The 17873-nt window shown below is 45.6% G+C and overlaps 1 protein-coding gene across 1 annotated transcript in view; it reads left to right on the top strand.

Moving 5' to 3' along the window:
- Positions 1-17873, top strand: part of LOC121538809 (protocadherin Fat 2-like) — a 65496-nt gene that overhangs the window by 26921 nt on the left and 20702 nt on the right. Inside the window, 12 exon segments of the mRNA XM_041846979.2 lie at positions 2183-2322; positions 2449-2724; positions 2979-3189; positions 3466-3652; positions 3808-4888; positions 4890-7292; positions 7462-7846; positions 8174-8370; positions 8601-8754; positions 10194-10427; positions 12446-12835; positions 16456-16667. Of these exon segments, the coding sequence (XP_041702913.2) occupies positions 2183-2322; positions 2449-2724; positions 2979-3189; positions 3466-3652; positions 3808-4888; positions 4890-7292; positions 7462-7846; positions 8174-8370; positions 8601-8754; positions 10194-10427; positions 12446-12835; positions 16456-16667 (5870 nt within the window).

The following is a 17873-nucleotide window of genomic DNA, read 5'->3' as shown; positions in this document are numbered from 1 at the left end:
TCTAAAACTTTTGACCGGTAGTGTACCTGTGTGTCACAACTGCCACATGGACTCTCACTCACTCCTCCCATAAAGCCAGTGGGGCCACACTCAGTGACAGACACTTACGTAGCCAAACATCCTGAGGGACTCTGGGAAGGCTTCCACTGAGGTCACTCTCAGTGACAGACACTTACGTAGCCAAACATCCTGAGGGACTCTGGGAAGGCTTCCACTGAGGTCACTCTCAGTGACAGACACTTACGTAGCCAAACATCCTGAGGGACTCTGGGAAGGCTTCCACTGAGGTCACTCTAAGTGACAGACACTTACGTAGCCAAACATCCTGAGGGACTCTGGGAAGGCTTCCTACTGAGGTCACTCTCAGTGACAGACATTTACGTAGCCAAACATCCTGAGGGACTCTGGGAAGGCTTCCACTGAGGTCACTCTCAGTGACAGACACTTACGTAGCCAAACATCCTGAGGGACTCTGGGAAGGCTTCCACTGAGGTCACTCTCAGTGACAGGCACTTACGTAGCCAAACATCCTGAGGGACTCTGGGGAAGGCTTCCACTGAGGTCACTCTCAGTGACAGACACTTACGTAGCCAAACATCCTGAGGGACTCTGGGAAGGCTTCCACTGAGGTCACTCTCAGTGACAGACACTTACGTAGCCAAACATCCTGAGGGACTCTGGGAAGGCTTCCACTGAGGTCACTCGCAGTGACAGACACTTACGTAGCAAAACATCCTGAGGGACTCTGGGAAGGCTTCCACTGAGGTCACTCTCAGTGACAGACACTTACGTAGCCAAACATCCTGAGGGACTCTGGGAAGGCTTCCACTGAGGTCACTCTCAGTGACAGACACTTACGTAGCCAAACATCCTGAGGGACTCTGGGAAAGCTTCCACTGAGGTCACTCTCAGTGACAGACACTTACGTAGCCAAACATCCTGAGGGACTCTGGGAAGGCTTCCTTCCACTGAGGTCACTGTCAGTGACAGACACTTACGTAGCCAAACATCCCGAGGGACTCTGGGAAGGCTTCCACTGAGGTCACTCTCAGTGACAGACACTTACGTAGCCAAACATCCTGAGGGACTCTGGGAAGGCTTCCACTGAGGTCACTCTCAGTGACAGACACTTACATGGCCAAACATCCTGAGGGACTCTGGGAAGGCTTCCACTGAGGTCACTCTCAGTGACAGACACTTACGTAGCCAAACATCCTGAGGGACTCTGGGAAGGCTTCCACTGAGGTCACTCTCAGTGACAGACACTTACGTAGCCGAACATCCTGAGGGACTCTGGGAAGGCTTCCACTGAGGTCACTCTCAGTGACAGACACTTACGTAGCCGAACATCCAGAGGGACTCTGGGAAGGCTTCCACTGAGGTCACTCTCAGTGACAGACACTTACGTAGCCAAACATCCTGAGGGACTCTGGGAAGGCTTCCACTGAGGTCACTCGCAGTGACAGACACTTACGTAGCCATACATCCTGAGGGACTCTGGGAAGGCTTCCACTGAGGTCACTCTCAGTGACAGATACTTACGTAGCCAAACATCCTGAGGGACTCTGGGAAGGCTTCCACTGAGGTCACTCGCAGTGACAGACACTTACGTAGCCAAACATCCTGAGGGACTCTGGGAAGGCTTCCACTGAGGTCACTCTCAGTGACAGACACTTACGTAGCCAAACATCCTGAGGGACTCTGGGAAGGCTTCCACTGAGGTCACTCTCAGTGACAGACACTTACGTAGCCAAACATCCTGAGGGACTCTGGGAAGGCTTCCTTCCACTGAGGTCACTGTCAGTGACAGACACTTACGTAGCCAAACATCCTGAGGGACTCTGGGAAGGCTTCCACTGAGGTCACTCTCAGTGACAGACACTTACGTAGCCAAACATCCTGAGGGACTCTGGGAAGGCTTCCACTGAGGTCACTCTCAGTGACAGACACTTACGTGGCCAAACATCCTGAGGGACTCTGGGAAGGCTTCCACTGAGGTCACTCTCAGTGACAGACACTTACGTAGCCAAACATCCTGAGGGACTCTGGGAAGGCTTCCACTGAGGCCTTTCAACTGTCAAATTTCTAACTGTCAAACTTCAAACTGTCCTTGTATGTGGTGATTGATGATGTTGATTGATTTTCACCATCTCCTATCTACTGTGTTGTTGTTCTCTCCCAGGGGGCGATGAGGAGCAGGACTTTGACATTGAGAGGAACAAAGGCAGCATCGTGATCGCCAGGCCTCTGGATGCAGGGAAGAAGTCCAACTATAATCTGACTGTACAGGTTACAGACGGGCATCAGGTCGCAACCACACAGGTGATATACATATGAAATACATGGTAAATTAGTTGTTATGGTAAAACTTTAGATTAAGTTGATCTTCCTGTCTGTCTGTCTGTCTGTCTGTCTGTCTGTCTGTCTGTCTGTCTGTCTGTCTCCTAGGCATATATCCGTGTGGTGGACGTGAACGAGCATCGACCCATGTTCATGAAGTCGATCTACGAGGTCAGAGTACCAGAAGACACCTCTCCATGGAAGGACATCCTCCAAATCTCTGCTCAGGACCAAGACAGCAACAGCAAACTCATCTACTCCCTCCACAGCAGCGTCCATCCAGACAGCCTGAAGAACTTCCATCTGGACCCTAAGAGTGGTGTGCTGGTCATGACTGAGCAGCTGGACCATGAGAAGCTTTCTGTGCACACGCTCACTGTGATGGTAATGTTTTTAGTGATGTTTCCTTTTTTCTCTCCCTTTACATTGAAAACATGAGGACCTAAAGTACAGCGTATCTAGCTACCACAACCGTTTCACAAAGTACTCTCTGTCAGATTAGAATTTTTCTCACGGAAGAACCACGACCTTCGGTTACTGGGCAACGCCTTACCCACTATAGCAATCATTTTTTTCTGGTAATCTAGGATTAATGTCCCTTCTCTGTCCTGCTCTCACCATCTCCTTTAACTCCATAGGTTCGAGATCAGGTGATCCCAGTGAAAAGAAACTTTGTGAAGGCAGTGGTTTATGTGGAGGACTGCAACGACCACTCTCCTGCCTTCATGGCAGCCGACTATGAGGGCACTATCACCAATCAGGCTGCGGCTGGGACAGAGGTGCTGCGTGTCAAGGCTCTGGATAAGGACATTGGGAGCAACGCTCAGATTATCTACTCCCTTCACTCAGGTACAACACAGATCAGAGGTTACGGGGGTAGATTATGATGGATCTGGATTGTGAAAGTTCTTCAAGTATGATGATCTATTTTTTTTTTTATTTTTTTCTTTATAAGAGTGCTATAGAACAAGTATGTTCTGTTCTAAAATCATTCTTTGAGATAGATTTTTACTTTACCCTCACGTATAGGCAAATGTGTTGACAATTTAAAACATTCTATACACAAAAATATATGTTTGTAAAATAATTAGTTAATTTTTATTTGGTCATTGTTAATCTTTACAGGGAATGTTGACAGCACCTTTGACATCGATGGCGAGCTGGGGAGTATCACTGTCGCCAAGCCTCTGGACAACCTACCCCAGGAGCAGTTTCATCTGACAGTGAAGGCCACAGACCAGGGTTTCCCCCAGCACAGCGACCTCTGTTCTGTCTCCATCACCGTCCTGCTATCAGACAGAACCCCTCCCAGGTTAATATGTATATAAAATAGTATTATGATGTTTGATCATTCTTACATTTTTTTATTTGTAAATTGTATCAAATAATTCAACATCAGCTACTATTGATATTATGTACTGCTTTCCTAATTGTTCATAAAAAAACATTCTCTCTTCTCTCTCCCAGGTTCCCCTCAGATGAGCACTTCTCAGAAGTCAGTGAAGCCAGTCCTCTGGGAACTCCCGTGATCACTGTCTCTGCAGCCAGCCCATCCTCAGTCCACTACAGCATCAAAGATGGAGACCCTAACGGAACCTTCCACATCAGTGCAGACTCCGGAGTTCTCTCTGTCCAAACGAGCCTCAACTTCGAGGAATGTTTCTCGTACAGACTCAAAGTGCGTGCCAGCACCTCGGCAGGAGCCTCGTCAGATACGGTTGTTTACGTCTATGTGATAGATGAGAATGATAACCCTCCGGTGTTCCTCCAGGAGATATTCCATGGCCAGATTAGTGAGTCCTCTCACATAAACAGCATGGTGATGGGGGAGAGCAACACACCTCTGGTGATACGAGCCTCCGATGCCGACAGGGACTCTAACTCTCTCCTAGTCTTCCAAATCCTGGAACCGGAAGCGATGAAAGTCTTTAAGATAGATCCCAGCATGGGTACACTCTCTTTGATATCGGAGGTGGACTTTGAAGAAACACCTGAGTTTCGCTTCAGCATTCAGGTACGGGACTCAGGGGAACGGTCGCTGTACGCAGCAGAGCCAGCCAGAGTCACCGTCCATGTCCTGGATTTCAATGACTGTTCCCCCAAATTCGCTACGCCGGTGTACGAGTCGTCCATCATCTTCCCTCCTGTCAGAGAGATGGAGGTTGTATGGGTCACGGCACAAGACGCAGATTCAGCTGTCTCATACAGCATCATAGAGGGCAACCTTCAAAATGCTTTTCTCATTCATCCTTCCACTGGTGCTATCTCTGTAAACAATGTTTCAGAGTTTAAATCCTTTTACCAGCTGCTGCTCAAAGCCTCTGACGGCCTGTACAAAGACCTTGCCACAGTTAAGATAAACGTCACCAACATAACAGCAGGCGGCCATCTTGAATTTGAGCAGGGATTGTATGCAGTCACCATTGTGGAGAACTCTATGTCGGTCAGAACGTTAGCTGTGTTGAGAGCTTCAGGTAGTCACTTGAACGAGCCTCTGATTTACTCTGTGTTGAACCCAACGGGACGGTTTGCTATAGTCCCAACATCAGGGGATTCTTGAGACCACCGGCGTCCCCTTCGACAGAGAGGAGCAGGATGTCTATGACATAGTGGTGGAGGTGAGAGACACGAGGAGCCCCCCTCGCAGGGCAACAACCCACGTCAACGTTTACATAGTTGACGTCAATGACAATCCACCAAGGTTCTTGAACCTGCCTCAGTCCATGATGATCTCTGAAGACACGGACCCAGGAGATGTAATCTTTCAAGTGATGGCCGCCGACAGAGATCTTGGAGAAAATTGCTCTATTATGTACTTGTTGGAGGAGGATTTTGATCTCTTTAGGATAGACCCTTACGTTGGTGATGTGTCCCTTCAGCGGCCTATAGACTTTGAAGCCACCAATAAATATGCCCTGACTGTCCTGGCCACAGACGAGGGCTCGCCCAGTTGGACCACTTCAGCAGTGCTGAGTATCACGTTGAGAAATCGCACCAACCCCATTTTTCAGACTTTGCTCTATCCTCTGAAAGTCCCTGAAAACATATCTCCCTTCACCACAATATTGCAAGTACAAGCAAGAAACCCTGAGGGATACCGGCTTATTTACAATCTGGAAGAGGAGAATGCCTCAAAACACTTTCACATAGATTTTAAAACAGGAGTGTTGAGTGTCACTGATTTATTGGACTATGAGAGCCAGACAATGCATCTATTGACGGTCCGAGCCACTGACTCTGTGACAGGCTCCTATTCAGTGGCTGATGTCGAAATAGAGGTTGAAGATGTTAACGATAACCCTCCAGTCTTCTCCAAGCTGACTGACACAGTGGATATGCCTGAAGGATTACCCATAGGCACGTCTGTATTACAGATATCAGCCACAGATATAGACTCGGGCAGAAATAAAGACATAACCTTCCATATTTTGGGGACGTGGGAAAATGCAACGGACTTCTTTAAAATAGATCCCCAGAGTGGTCTAATTGTTACAACACAGGTGTTGGACTATGAGAACACGAAGCACTTCCAGTTAAAGATCAAAGCCATAGATAATGGCACAAGCCCATTGAGCAGCGAAGCCTATGTCATTGTTAACGTAATCGACATCAACGACAACCCTCCAAACTTCTCCAAGCCCCACTATCAGGCAACACTGGATGAAATGGCCAAATGTGGCCACATCGTCATAAAAATCCAAGCTTCGGACCCCGACGCCAGAGACTTGAACAATCTACAGTATAAGATCCTCTCAGGTAATGAGGGAAGATATTTCGCCATCAACGAATCCTCCGGAATTATCTCCTTTTCTAAAGTCTGCAAGAGAAATGTGGACCCATTCTACAACCTCACCGTGGCCGTGTCAGATGGCGTTTTCCAGAACACAGCCCCTGTGAACATTGATATCATGAACACTAACAAACACAGCCCCTATTTTAACAAGAACATCTACGAGGCGGAACTAGCTGAGAACGCTGAGGCTGGAACACGTGTGATTCGCCTGGCCGCCATAGACCCTGACGATGGACCTTACGGCAGCGTGGACTACACCATCATCAACAAACTGGCAGATGAGACATTCTCCATAGACAAGAATGGACAGGTCGTAACATCTCAACCTTTAGATCGCGAGAACCCATCCCAAAGAGTGATCGCCGTCAAGGTGATGGCTAAAGATGGCGGAGGGAAAGTAGCGTTCTGCACTGTGAAGATTATCCTGACCGATGAGAATGATAATGCCCCTCAGTTCAAAGCATCAGAGTATCAGGTCTCAATCCAGTCTACTGTAAACAAAGGTGCTCCCGTGATTCAGATAATGGCGTACGACGCAGACGACGGCAAAAATGCTGACGTCACCTACACCGTGGACGAAGCAGAGGAAGTGACCGAGGACATCATCGAGATCAACCCCTTCACTGGCATTGTCAGCGTCAAACAGAGCCTGATAGGTCAAGAGAACAAGATATTCAACTTCAAAGTCAAGGCTCGGGACGGCGGATTACCGTTCTACAACTCCACGGTTCCGGTGCAGGTGAAAGTAGTACCACCTGAGGTCCCTCTTCCGAAGTTCTCCGAGCCGCTGTACACGTTCTCCGCAGCCGAGGACATCTCTGTGGGAACAGAGATCGGGACGATCAAGGCTGACTACGATATGCCAGTCATCTACAGCCTGGTCAATGGCAACACTGTGGAGAGCAACAGAGACAGAGTGTTTGCTCTGGATAAAGAGAGCGGTACTCTACTCGTCCAGAAGAGCATCGACCACGAGAAGACCAAGTGGTATCAGATAGATGTTATTGCTCAAGGCAACCACAACGGGACCGACGTAGCCTCGCTGGTGTCGGTCAGCATCCAGGTCCAGGATGTGAATGACAACGTGCCGGTGTTCGAGGCCAACCCTTACAAGGCCTTCCTGGCTGAGAACACGCCACCAGGAACCACCGTCATCCAGGTATGTTTTTTTCAGATATGTTTTTTTCATTGATCTAATATGTTTGTACTGTTGTATGCAATTCTTTATGATTTCTGTGTTCATGATGTGCAAATCAAATTCCCTTTTGGGGCAATAACAGTTTCATTTTAATTCATTAATGCATCCATTCATCCATTCATCCATTCAGGTGACTGCCAATGACCCTGACCAGGACACCAATGGACAGGTGACCTATACCTTGGAAGCCGAACCCGATGACATCACCGACATCTTCTCCATCGACAGTGAGAGCGGTTGGATCACTACTCTGAGAGAAACGGACAGTGAGACGACACAACACTACAGCTTCACAGTGGTGGCTACTGACCACGGGGGGGAGGTTAAGCTCTCGTCCTCAGTTCTAGTGGAGGTGACGGTGACTGACGAGAACGACAACCCTCCTCGGTTCACGGAGGACGTGTACCATGGGTCTGTCATGGAGAACACTAGGCCTGGGGAGGTCATCATGAGCCTGACGACCGTTGATATGGATGTGACTAAAGAGAACAGGCAGATCACGTGCTACATCACAGGTGAGTCTTGTTGATTGATTAATTGGATTGATTGAATGATCGATCACATACACTTTTTTGAAGTTGTTGAATGGTACTTTTCTCAGGCCTATCAGCATAATGAACAACATTTAAATAAGAAACAGATGGGCACAGTACTTCTCCAGAGCAATTTATCTACTATCATGGCTTATTATAACAGACCAATATATCTTCTATAATGGTTTATTCTAAGTGTAAAAGTGACTACATTGATAGGAAGAATGATGTGGTGGTTATGATCAAACCCATATAGGTCTCCGGGTAGCGTTGACATTCCATTTATAGCATTCAAATGTTTTTCCTTAGATGGAGACCCATTGGCCCAGTTCTCCGTTGTGCAAGAGGGAGAGGAGTGGGTGCTGGTCCTCAAAGAGTCGCTTGACCGCGAAGATAAAGATAAGTACTCCCTGAAGATAACAGTTACCGACGGGAGATTCGAGGCCCCTGCCACTGTAGAGGTCCATGTTCTAGACGTCAACGATAACAGTCCTCTGTGTGAGCAGGTACGTCAGTCGGCCATGACACTACGGTATATATTTAGATTCCTGTAGATTATACACTACACGTCTTACGCAACGTCATACATGCAGAGCGGTAACACCTACATAAGGACTTTATAACAGTTCATACATACCTGTACATCCACGAGCAGTAGCCTACCTGAGTATGAATGAAATGCCTATGTCAACAACTGCAATTTGACCTAAGATGAAGCTAACTATCAATGTTTCAGTTGCTGTACACAGAGGTTGTCATGGAGAATTCCCCGTCAAGCATGTTCATACTGAAGGTTTCAGCGTCGGACCCAGACATCGGCACCAACGGACAAGTGTCCTACACCCTCCACGGCCCCAACGCAGACAAGTTCCGTCTTGATCAAAAGACAGGTTAGAGACAACTGTTATTTGGGGTGTAAACAAAAAGAGGCCCTAAGTGAAATCCGTTATTTGTTTGGGTTGAGAGATAACATCTCCATTCTTACAAAATACATAAACTGAGGTATTCAAGAAGACAAGATGGTGCACTGTCAGACCACCACAAAGGTTTGGTGTTTTGGCTTCTCATCAACCATACTTCCTGTTTGTCATAGCACTAGCCTATCATCAATCCCTCTTCATTATGGTAAGCCAATCAGGGCTCATAATCTTAAGAATTTGTCCTTTCACATCACATATATGCTAGGAGATTATTTGATATGGCCTTCAACCCAAAGTAATGGTATGGCGCTGGTAGTATGGTGAATGACTACCAGAAATGTAAAAATCTTGTGATTTATTTGTACTTCTCACGGTTTCCTTCTTGATAGATTTCAGTAAATATTTTGTAAACTGTGATGATACTTTTAAAGAATGTATAGGCCTACTGTCTGGCCCTTTTCCCCACCATTTTGAAATACATCTCAGTGTTTTTCCGCTACCATTTTGATACACATCTCAGTGTTTTTGGTCTTCCTTTCCTGTGGCGGTCCTCATGATCCTCAGTTTCATCATAGCGCTTGATGGTTTTTGCGACTGCACTTGAAGAATCTTTCAAAGTTCTTGAAATGTTCTTTATTGATGACTTAAAGTAATGATGGACTGTCGTTTCTCTTTGCTTATTTGAGCTGTTCTTGCCATAATATTGGCTTGGTCTTTTACCAAATAGGGCTATCTTCTGTCTACCTTCTCACAACACAACTGATTGGCTCAAATGCATTAAGAAGGAAAGAAATTCCACAAATTTACTTTTAAGAAGGCACACCTGTTAATTGAAATGCATTCCAGGTGACTACCTCATGAAGCTGGTTGAGAGAATGCCAAGAGTGTGCAAAGCTGTCATCAAGGCAAAGAGTGGCTGTATGAAGAATCTAAAATGTAAAAAATAGTAAGAATGAAGAAAAACACTTGAATGAGTAGGTGTGACCAAACATTTCACTGGTAGTGTAGCTCTCAGTGTTTTTTCCCACCATTTTGATATAGTTCTCAGTGTTTTTTCCCACAATTTTGATATAGATCTCAGTGTTTTTCCCCACAATTTTGATATAGATCTGTGTTTTTTCCCACCATTTTGACATAGTTCTCAGTGTTTTTCCCCACAATTTTGATATAGATCTGTGTTTTTCCCCCACCATTTTCATATAGTTCTCAGTGTTTTTTCCCACAATTTTGATATACATCTCAGTGTTTTTTCCCACCACCTACAGTCAGTTTTCATCTATTCTTAGACCATATCTATCAATCTACATAGTGTATGTGAAGCCCTCTGCTCCACTAGGACCTAGAAGGAATAGGTTAAGTAAGTCCATCTATCTGTTCATCTAATTATTTGTTCTTCTTATCTGTGACAGGGGAGTTGTTCACCCTGGCCCAGCTGGACAGGGAGATGGTGATGGAGTATGATCTCGTAGTTAAAGCCACGGACGGCGGCGGTCGCTCCTGCCAGACAGACATCTTACTCGTGATCCAGGATATGAACGACAACCCTCCCAAGTTCTCCAACAACCACTATGAAGTCAGCGTGTTCGACAACACCACCGTCAGGACACCCATCGCTGTCATCTACGCCAAAGACCCTGACACTGGTAAGTCATATTGTTGAGATAAAATGAATAGAGTAGACGTTCCCATTCTGAGGGATAGTCTGAAGGGGCTTCTCTGATCTAGTTTTTCTATTTATATGGGCTAAAATCTATAGAATCAGCGTGACTGGAATGGACATTAACGTTCTGAGGTATGGTTTGAGGGGCTTTGTCTGATCTAGTAATTCTATTTCTATGGTAAAATCTCAATCTCCCCTTAACGTAGCAGAGGCTTTACTCCTATCTACGTCCCCAGGTCATAACATAGAGACTATTCTCCTATATACTTCCTGACCGCCACCCACCCGTCCTTCATCCACATAATATTGAATGACCCTAAACTCACCCGCCCTGTGGATATATCCACTGGGACTGCGGGTTATGAGTCAACAAGCGCATCACTAATTAATGCATATGTAATTTGGATGGTGCCCTCATTGATCGTGTCCCCGCTTATAAATATCTGGGCATCTGGATTGACGAAAACCTATCTTTCAAAAAACATGTTGATAAATTGGTTAATTAAAATAGTATTCTTCTATAGGAACAGGTCCTGTCTTTTGTTAAATAGCAGAAAACAAATCATTGTCAACATTCATTCCGGCTTTAGACTATGGCAATATCGTCTATGTGAATGCAGCTGCCAATACACTGAAACCATTGGATGCAGTTTACCACAGTGCACTACGCTTTATTAAGGGCAGCAGATTCAGGACTTATCACTGCATTCTGTATCAGAAAGCAGGCCGGCCCTCCTTGAAGTCTCGTAGATCGATGCATTGCACTCTTTTTGTGAATAAAGCCCTCTTGCATAAACTTCCGCCGTACCTTACCTCATTGTTAACCTTCAGACGTATAAGTTACCAGACATGGAATCAGGGATGGCTAAACCTGGAGATCCCTTCAATATCTACTGAGTTAGGTCATTCTGTTTTTAGTTTTTTTTGCGTGGAATGATCTCCAAAAGCCCTTAAAGTTGGTTGAGTTGGTAGCCTGTAGTGCGATTCAGGCGGATGTTGGAGGGCCTTTTTACTAAAGAATGTGTTTGTTTCATTTGATTGTGTTTTGCTTTTCATGTATTGCGTAATTGATGTGTATATACAGTGCAATGGGAAAGTATTCAGACCCTTTGACATTTTCCACATTTAGTTACGTTACAGCCTTATTCTAAAATGGATTAAATAGTTTTTTCCCTCATCAATCTACACACAATACCCTATAATGACAAAGCAAAAACAGGTTTTTAGACATTTTTGCAAATGTATTACAAAAAAAATTTGAAATATCACATTTACATAAGTATTCAGACCCTTTACTCAGTACTTTGTTGAAGCACCTTTGGCAGCGATTACAGCCTCAAGCCTTCTTGGGTATGACGCTACAAGCTTGGCACACCTGTATTTGGGGAGTTTCTCCCATTCTTCTCTGCAGATCCACTCAAGGTCTGTCAGTTTGGATGGGGAGCGTCGCTGCAGAAACATCTCAAGGATGATCAATGGAAACAGGATGCACCTGAGCTCAATTTCGAGGATCTGAATACTTGTGTATTTTTGGCCAACATTTCTAACAACCTGTTTTCACTTTGTCATTATGGGGTATTCTGAGGAACAAGGCCACTCCTGTAGGTACAGAAACACATATCTAATCATATATTATTCTGAGGAACAAGGCCACTCCTGTAGGTACAGAAACACATATCTAATCATATATTATCCTGAGGCTGTTTATTATGGCTGTTTATTATTTGAGTTTTCTTCATAATTGCACCTTGCATATTGTTTTGATACAGCGTTGATAAGGCTATTACTCCTAGCTACATATTAAGTTACTACCTATTAGTATACTTTGGAAGAAACCCAAACTCGTTGTTCTAAACCAACCAGACTGACAATTCCTATTTTCCCCTCCTGAGGTGAAATACCATAGAGATAATAGTAGCCAGATAGTGTTCTGTCTCTATATGAAATAGTCTCTGCTCAGGACAACCAGACTGACTCCTATTCTCTTCTCTCCTTCTGCAGGAATAAACTCTGAGGTGAAGTATTCTCTACTCGAGGACAACAGCGGCCACTTCTCATTAGAAGAGTTCTCCGGTATCCTGCGCCTGGAGAGGTCGCTGGCTGAAAACACCCGGTCGACCTTTGAACTCAAGGTCAAAGCCACCGACAGGGGGCTTCCCCGACAACTGTACTCCATTGCCACGGTTACGGTGCATGTTGTGGACCTGAGCGACTACCAGCCGGTGTTCCTAAGCCAGGAGTACTCCGCCCGGATCCCAGAATCCACCCTGGTAGGGTCAGATGTCATCAGCGTCTCTGCCCTCACTAGAGACGGAACTGAGACGGAATCCATCGTCTACTCCATCGTCTCCGGCAACGAGGGGGGAAGGTTCTACCTCCACCCGGCAACTGGTAAGGTTCTGTTGCATCACTTCCAGGAGTTCCATGGGTTAGTAAGGTTCTGTTGCATCACTTCCAGGAGTTCCATGGGTTAGTAAGGTTCTGTTGCATCACTTCCAGGAGTTCCATGGGTTAGTAAGGTTCTGTTGCATCACTTCCAGGAGTTCCATGGGTTAGTAAGGTTCTGTTGCATCACTTCCAGGAGTTCCATGGGTTAGTAAGGTTCTGTGAGATTTCATAAGATTCCGTAAGGTTCCATAGAAGGTCTGCTTTCTATTGACACTCAGAAGTCATACATCAGAGCAGTTTTGCACAGCAAGGCAGAGAAATGACTGAAAGTACATTGTCACTGCCAGTGCACTGTTGATATATTTTGTAAAGGTCCTGTTGTTATACACTGTACAGCGAACAGCCACTCTGGATGATTATAAAGCAGTCATTACTGTATTGTACTGCCTGGTCCTATATAATGTACCTCGTGATGCCACCACAAATGCAGGGAGTTTGTTTTCTCCCCTGATTTGTCTTGGTGTCCCTTCATTACAAATCTTCCTCATAGAGGACCAATCTCTGTATTAGTTGTCAAACCATTCAGTAGCCAGGCTTGTCCGCAACTTAATCCACTGGTGTGTAGTTCCATCCCAGTAGTAATCATCCCACCACACAGCTGTTTTGATAGAATTGCCACATGTGTCAAAGTAAGGAAGTAGCTTTTTTAGCTATGTATTATATGTTTTATCAATGGAGACAGACTTGGAAGGTTAATGTTATGTATTATATGTTTTATCAATGGAGACAGATTTGGAAGGTTAATGCTATGTAATATATGTTTAATCTCCTGAGTGGCGCAGTGTTCTAAGGCTGTGCCACTAGAGATCCTGGTTCAAGTCCAGGCTCTGTCGCAGCCGGCCGCGACCGGGAGACCCATGGGCGGCGCACAATTGGTCCAGCGTCGTCCAAGGTAGGGGAGGGTTTGGCCGGCAGGGATGTGGGTTCGTTTCCCACGGGGGGCCAGTATGAAAAAATAAAATAAATAAATAAATAAATAAAAAATGATGCATTCACTAACTGTAAGTCGCTCTGGATAAGAGCATCTGCTAAATGACTAAAATGTAAATAGGTTAATGCTATGTATTATATGTTTTATCAATGGAGACAGACTTGGAAGCTTAATGCTCTTTTCTTTTTTTACTTTGGTCTTAGCTAGTCACATGAAAGAGAACGTTTAGAGGAATTGTTGTCTTACTTCAGAGCGGAGCCCTGCAGTATAACACAGTACATTGGGTTGTTTTCTTTAGTTAGTATAACTTCATTTCTTTTTCTCTCTCTTTTCTCATTGTGACATCAGCGAAAATCTGGTGGCACTTCCAACTGATTATTTGCTAGCTCAGTTCCAACATGACCATGAGTAGAGGTCAGGGTTGAAGTCAGACAATTCAGGAAGTAAACTGAAATTCTAATTCAATTATTTAAAAAGTGACATCTATTTTCAATGACTTCTCAATAAGCTGAAAAAAGAGAAGCTATTTTTGGATTTGAAATTCAAATCACTTCCTGAATTGACTGACTTCGATTAAAATTGACCCAAACCCGTGCAGATGGTCATGTCTAGATGGGATACAGCTTTTGTCAAATTGACGTCAAAAGTAGATTTATTTTGCATGTTAGCTAACCCTTATCCTTTTCCTAACCTTAACTAGCTCAACAAACAGAGAAGGTGAGGGTTAGCTGCTCAACAAACAGACAAGGTGAGGGTTAGCTCTAGAAGTCTTTAACTAGCTCAACAAACAGAATCGTACCTGTGTGATATTATTGCACATGTTGAAACCTGGTGGGTTTTTAAAAGGAATGCAGGTGGCAGTTATGACTGTTTTTATGTTGTTATCTTCTCTTGAAGTGTGTTAACCAGATTGGCAGATGGCCCAGGAATCCAGGAACTAACTCTCTGCCCCATTTACATGTGGCTGTTTCTGTAGCAGAGAGATAGAGAGATGGAGGGAAGGAAGGAGATGGAGAAAGAGAGGGGGAAGTGGGAGAGAGAGAGGGGGGGAGAAGAGAGGGGAGACAGAGAGAGAGTAGGGGGTGAGGGAGAGAGTGAAGAGAGAGAGAGAGAGAGAGAGAGAGAGAGGGGGAGGGAGTGAGAGAGAGAGAGAGAGAGAGAGAGAGAGAGAGAGAGAGAGAGAGAGAGAGAGAGAGAGAGAGAGAGAGAGAGAGAGAGAGAGATACACAGAGACACAGAGACACAGAGACACAGAGACACAGAGACACAGAGACAGAGAGACAGAGAGACAGAGAGACACAGAGACAGAGAGACAGAGAGACACAGAGACAGAGACAGAGACAGAGACACAGAGACAGCAATGAAATGACAATGAATACCCAAATGGGAGAAAATTCTCTGGTGTTTGTTTTCAAGTCTGTTTCATATTAGTCATTTTCACATCAGCCTATTGGCTGAGTACAACAGCAGTGACAGGTTCCCACCAGGGTACAGAACAGCAATAGATGGACCGTGGTGCATCAATCCAATGGACTGTACTGCTGCACTTTGTGGCTTTTGTAACCATAGCTACAGCAAGGGATGTTCAGATAACGTGAGACAAGCCAAATGTCGAATATTTCTAAAATCACGATCCATACCCAATATTATGGCAAACACCTTCCTGCTATGGACATCCCTTGTCTAAACTTAACCAATAAGAATTATTTCTGGCCTTGAGGCAGAGCTGTCCTTGGAACAAAGTAGAAAGGAAAACTCCAATCTGCTCAAGACATGTCCATGTCTCTACATCCTGGTACTGTAGTTACCTTGACATGTCCATGTCTCTACATCCTGGTACTGTAGTTACCTTGACATGTCCATGTCTCTACATCCTGGTACTGTAGTTACCTTGACATGTCCATGTCTCTACATCCTGGTACTGTAGTTACCTTGGGCTGAGTTACTTTTTAATGTCCATGTCTCTACATCCTGGTACTGTAGTTACCTTGGGCTGGAACACTATGTCCATGTCTCTACATCCTGGTACTGTAGTTACCTTGGGCTGGAACAGATGTACGTTTTTAGAATGTCCATGTCTCTACATCCTGGTACTGTAGTTACCTTGGGCTGGAACAGATGTACGTTTTAGAATGTCCATGTCTCTACATCCTGGTACTGTAGTTACCTTGGGCTGGAACAGATGTACGTTTTAGAATGTCCATGTCTCTACATCCTGGTACTGTAGTTACCTTGGGCTGGAACAGATGTACGTTTTAGAATGCCCATTTCTCTACATCCTGGTACTATTTACAGGTAGCACCCAACACCTGTTTGACTGCGAGGCCAATGACTAGATTTATGTTTTTTTGGAAACAGAACACACACAATCAGATAAGAGCTGACAAAAAAACCACAAGGTGGAAACATGTCAGCGTTTTGTTTTTAATAAAAGAGCACCACAAGATTAATTGAATACATTGTTGCTGTGGTCATGTTTGGAAATTGCTGTAATTTTTCAAATTTTTTTGAAGGCTCAGAACATATACTCAAAACCCACATCTGTCAACCCAGGGCTGTGTTAGTGTGCACAAGACCAAGTTAACACGGCTGTCAGATAAATTAATATGGTTTGTGTTGTGTGTTTTTTCAGGTGTTCTGGCAGTGAATGGCTCTTTGGACTTTGAGTTGTGTCGTGAATACTACCTGTCAGTGGAGGGGACGAGAGGCAAGTCGACTCTGAGTGACATCACCATGGTGATTATCAACATCACAGATGTCAATGACAACACGCCCGTGTTCGGACAGAGAGACTACAGAGCTGACATCTCAGAGGACCTGTCGCCTGGCGATTTGGTGATGCAGGTAGCTATCACTCTCAACTGTCAACTGTCACTTTAGAAACCAGTGATTGTAATACACAATTCAATGTGTTCAATGACAAGTAATTTTCGAGGGGACTATGAAAGTTGTTTTGAATTTGAATTTGCTTTGACCACTCTACTTAGTCAGTTTGGTTGAGCTAATAATAATACGACTGTCATTTCTTTCAAGCAGCTCAGTTCAATTAGGCTTACTGTTCACTCTTCTCTCCCCTCTCTTCTCTCTCCTCTCTTCTCCCCCTCTCTTCTCTCTCCTCTCCCCCCTCTCTCCTCTCTCTCCTCCCCCTCTCTTCTCTCTCCTCTCCCCCCTCTCCCCCTCTTCTCTCCCCCCTCTTCTCTTCCTCTCTTCTCTCCCCCTCTCCTCTCCCCTTCTCCTCTCCCCCTCTTCTCTCTCCTCTATTCTCTTCCCACTCTTCTCTCCCCTCTCTTCTCTCTCCTCTCTTCTCCCCCTCTCTTCTCTCTCCTCTCCCCCCTCTCCCCCCCCTCTCCCCCTCTTCTCTTCCTCTCTCCTCTCCCCCTTCTCCCTCCCCCTCTTCTCTCCCCTCTCTCCTCTCTCCTCTCTTCTCTCCCCCTCCCCTCTTCTCTCCCATCTCTTCTCTCTACTCTCTTCTCTTCCCCCTCTTCTCTCTCCCCCTCTCTTCTCTCCCCTCTCTTCTCTCTCCTCTCTCCTCTCTTCTCTCCCCTCTCTTCTCTTCCCCCTCTTCTCTCTCCTCTCTTCTCTCTTCTCCCCCTCTCTTCTCTCTCCTCTCCCCTCTCTTCTCTCCCCTCTCTTCTCTCCCCTCTCTTCTCTTCCCACTCTTCTCTTCCCCCTCTTCTCTCTCCCCTCCTCTCTCTTCTCTCCCCCCTCTTCTCTCTCCTCTCTCCCCTCTCTTCTCTCCCCTCTCTTCTCTCCCTCTCTTCTCTCTCCTCTGCCCCTCTTCTCTCCCCTCTCTTCTCTCTCCTCTCTTCTCTTCCCCCCTCTTCTCTCTCCCTCTCTTCTCTCCCCTCTCTTCTCTCTCCTCTCTTCTCTCCCCTCTCTTCTCTTCTCTCTCCTCTCTTCTCTCTTCTCTCCCTCTCTTCTCTCTCCTCTCTTCTCTCCCCTCTCTTCTCTCCCCTCTCTTCTCTTCCCCCTCTTCTCTCTCCCCTCTTCTCTCCCCTCTCTTCTCTCCCCCTCTTCTCTTCCCACTCTTCTTTTCCCACTCTTCTTTTC

The sequence above is a fragment of the Coregonus clupeaformis genome, chromosome 3 (assembly GCF_020615455.1).
Source record: "Coregonus clupeaformis isolate EN_2021a chromosome 3, ASM2061545v1, whole genome shotgun sequence".
Classification (NCBI taxonomy): domain Eukaryota; kingdom Metazoa; phylum Chordata; class Actinopteri; order Salmoniformes; family Salmonidae; genus Coregonus; species Coregonus clupeaformis.
The sequence above is the reverse complement of the archived record's forward strand: the minus strand, read 5'-3'. Positions and strand labels throughout refer to the sequence as shown.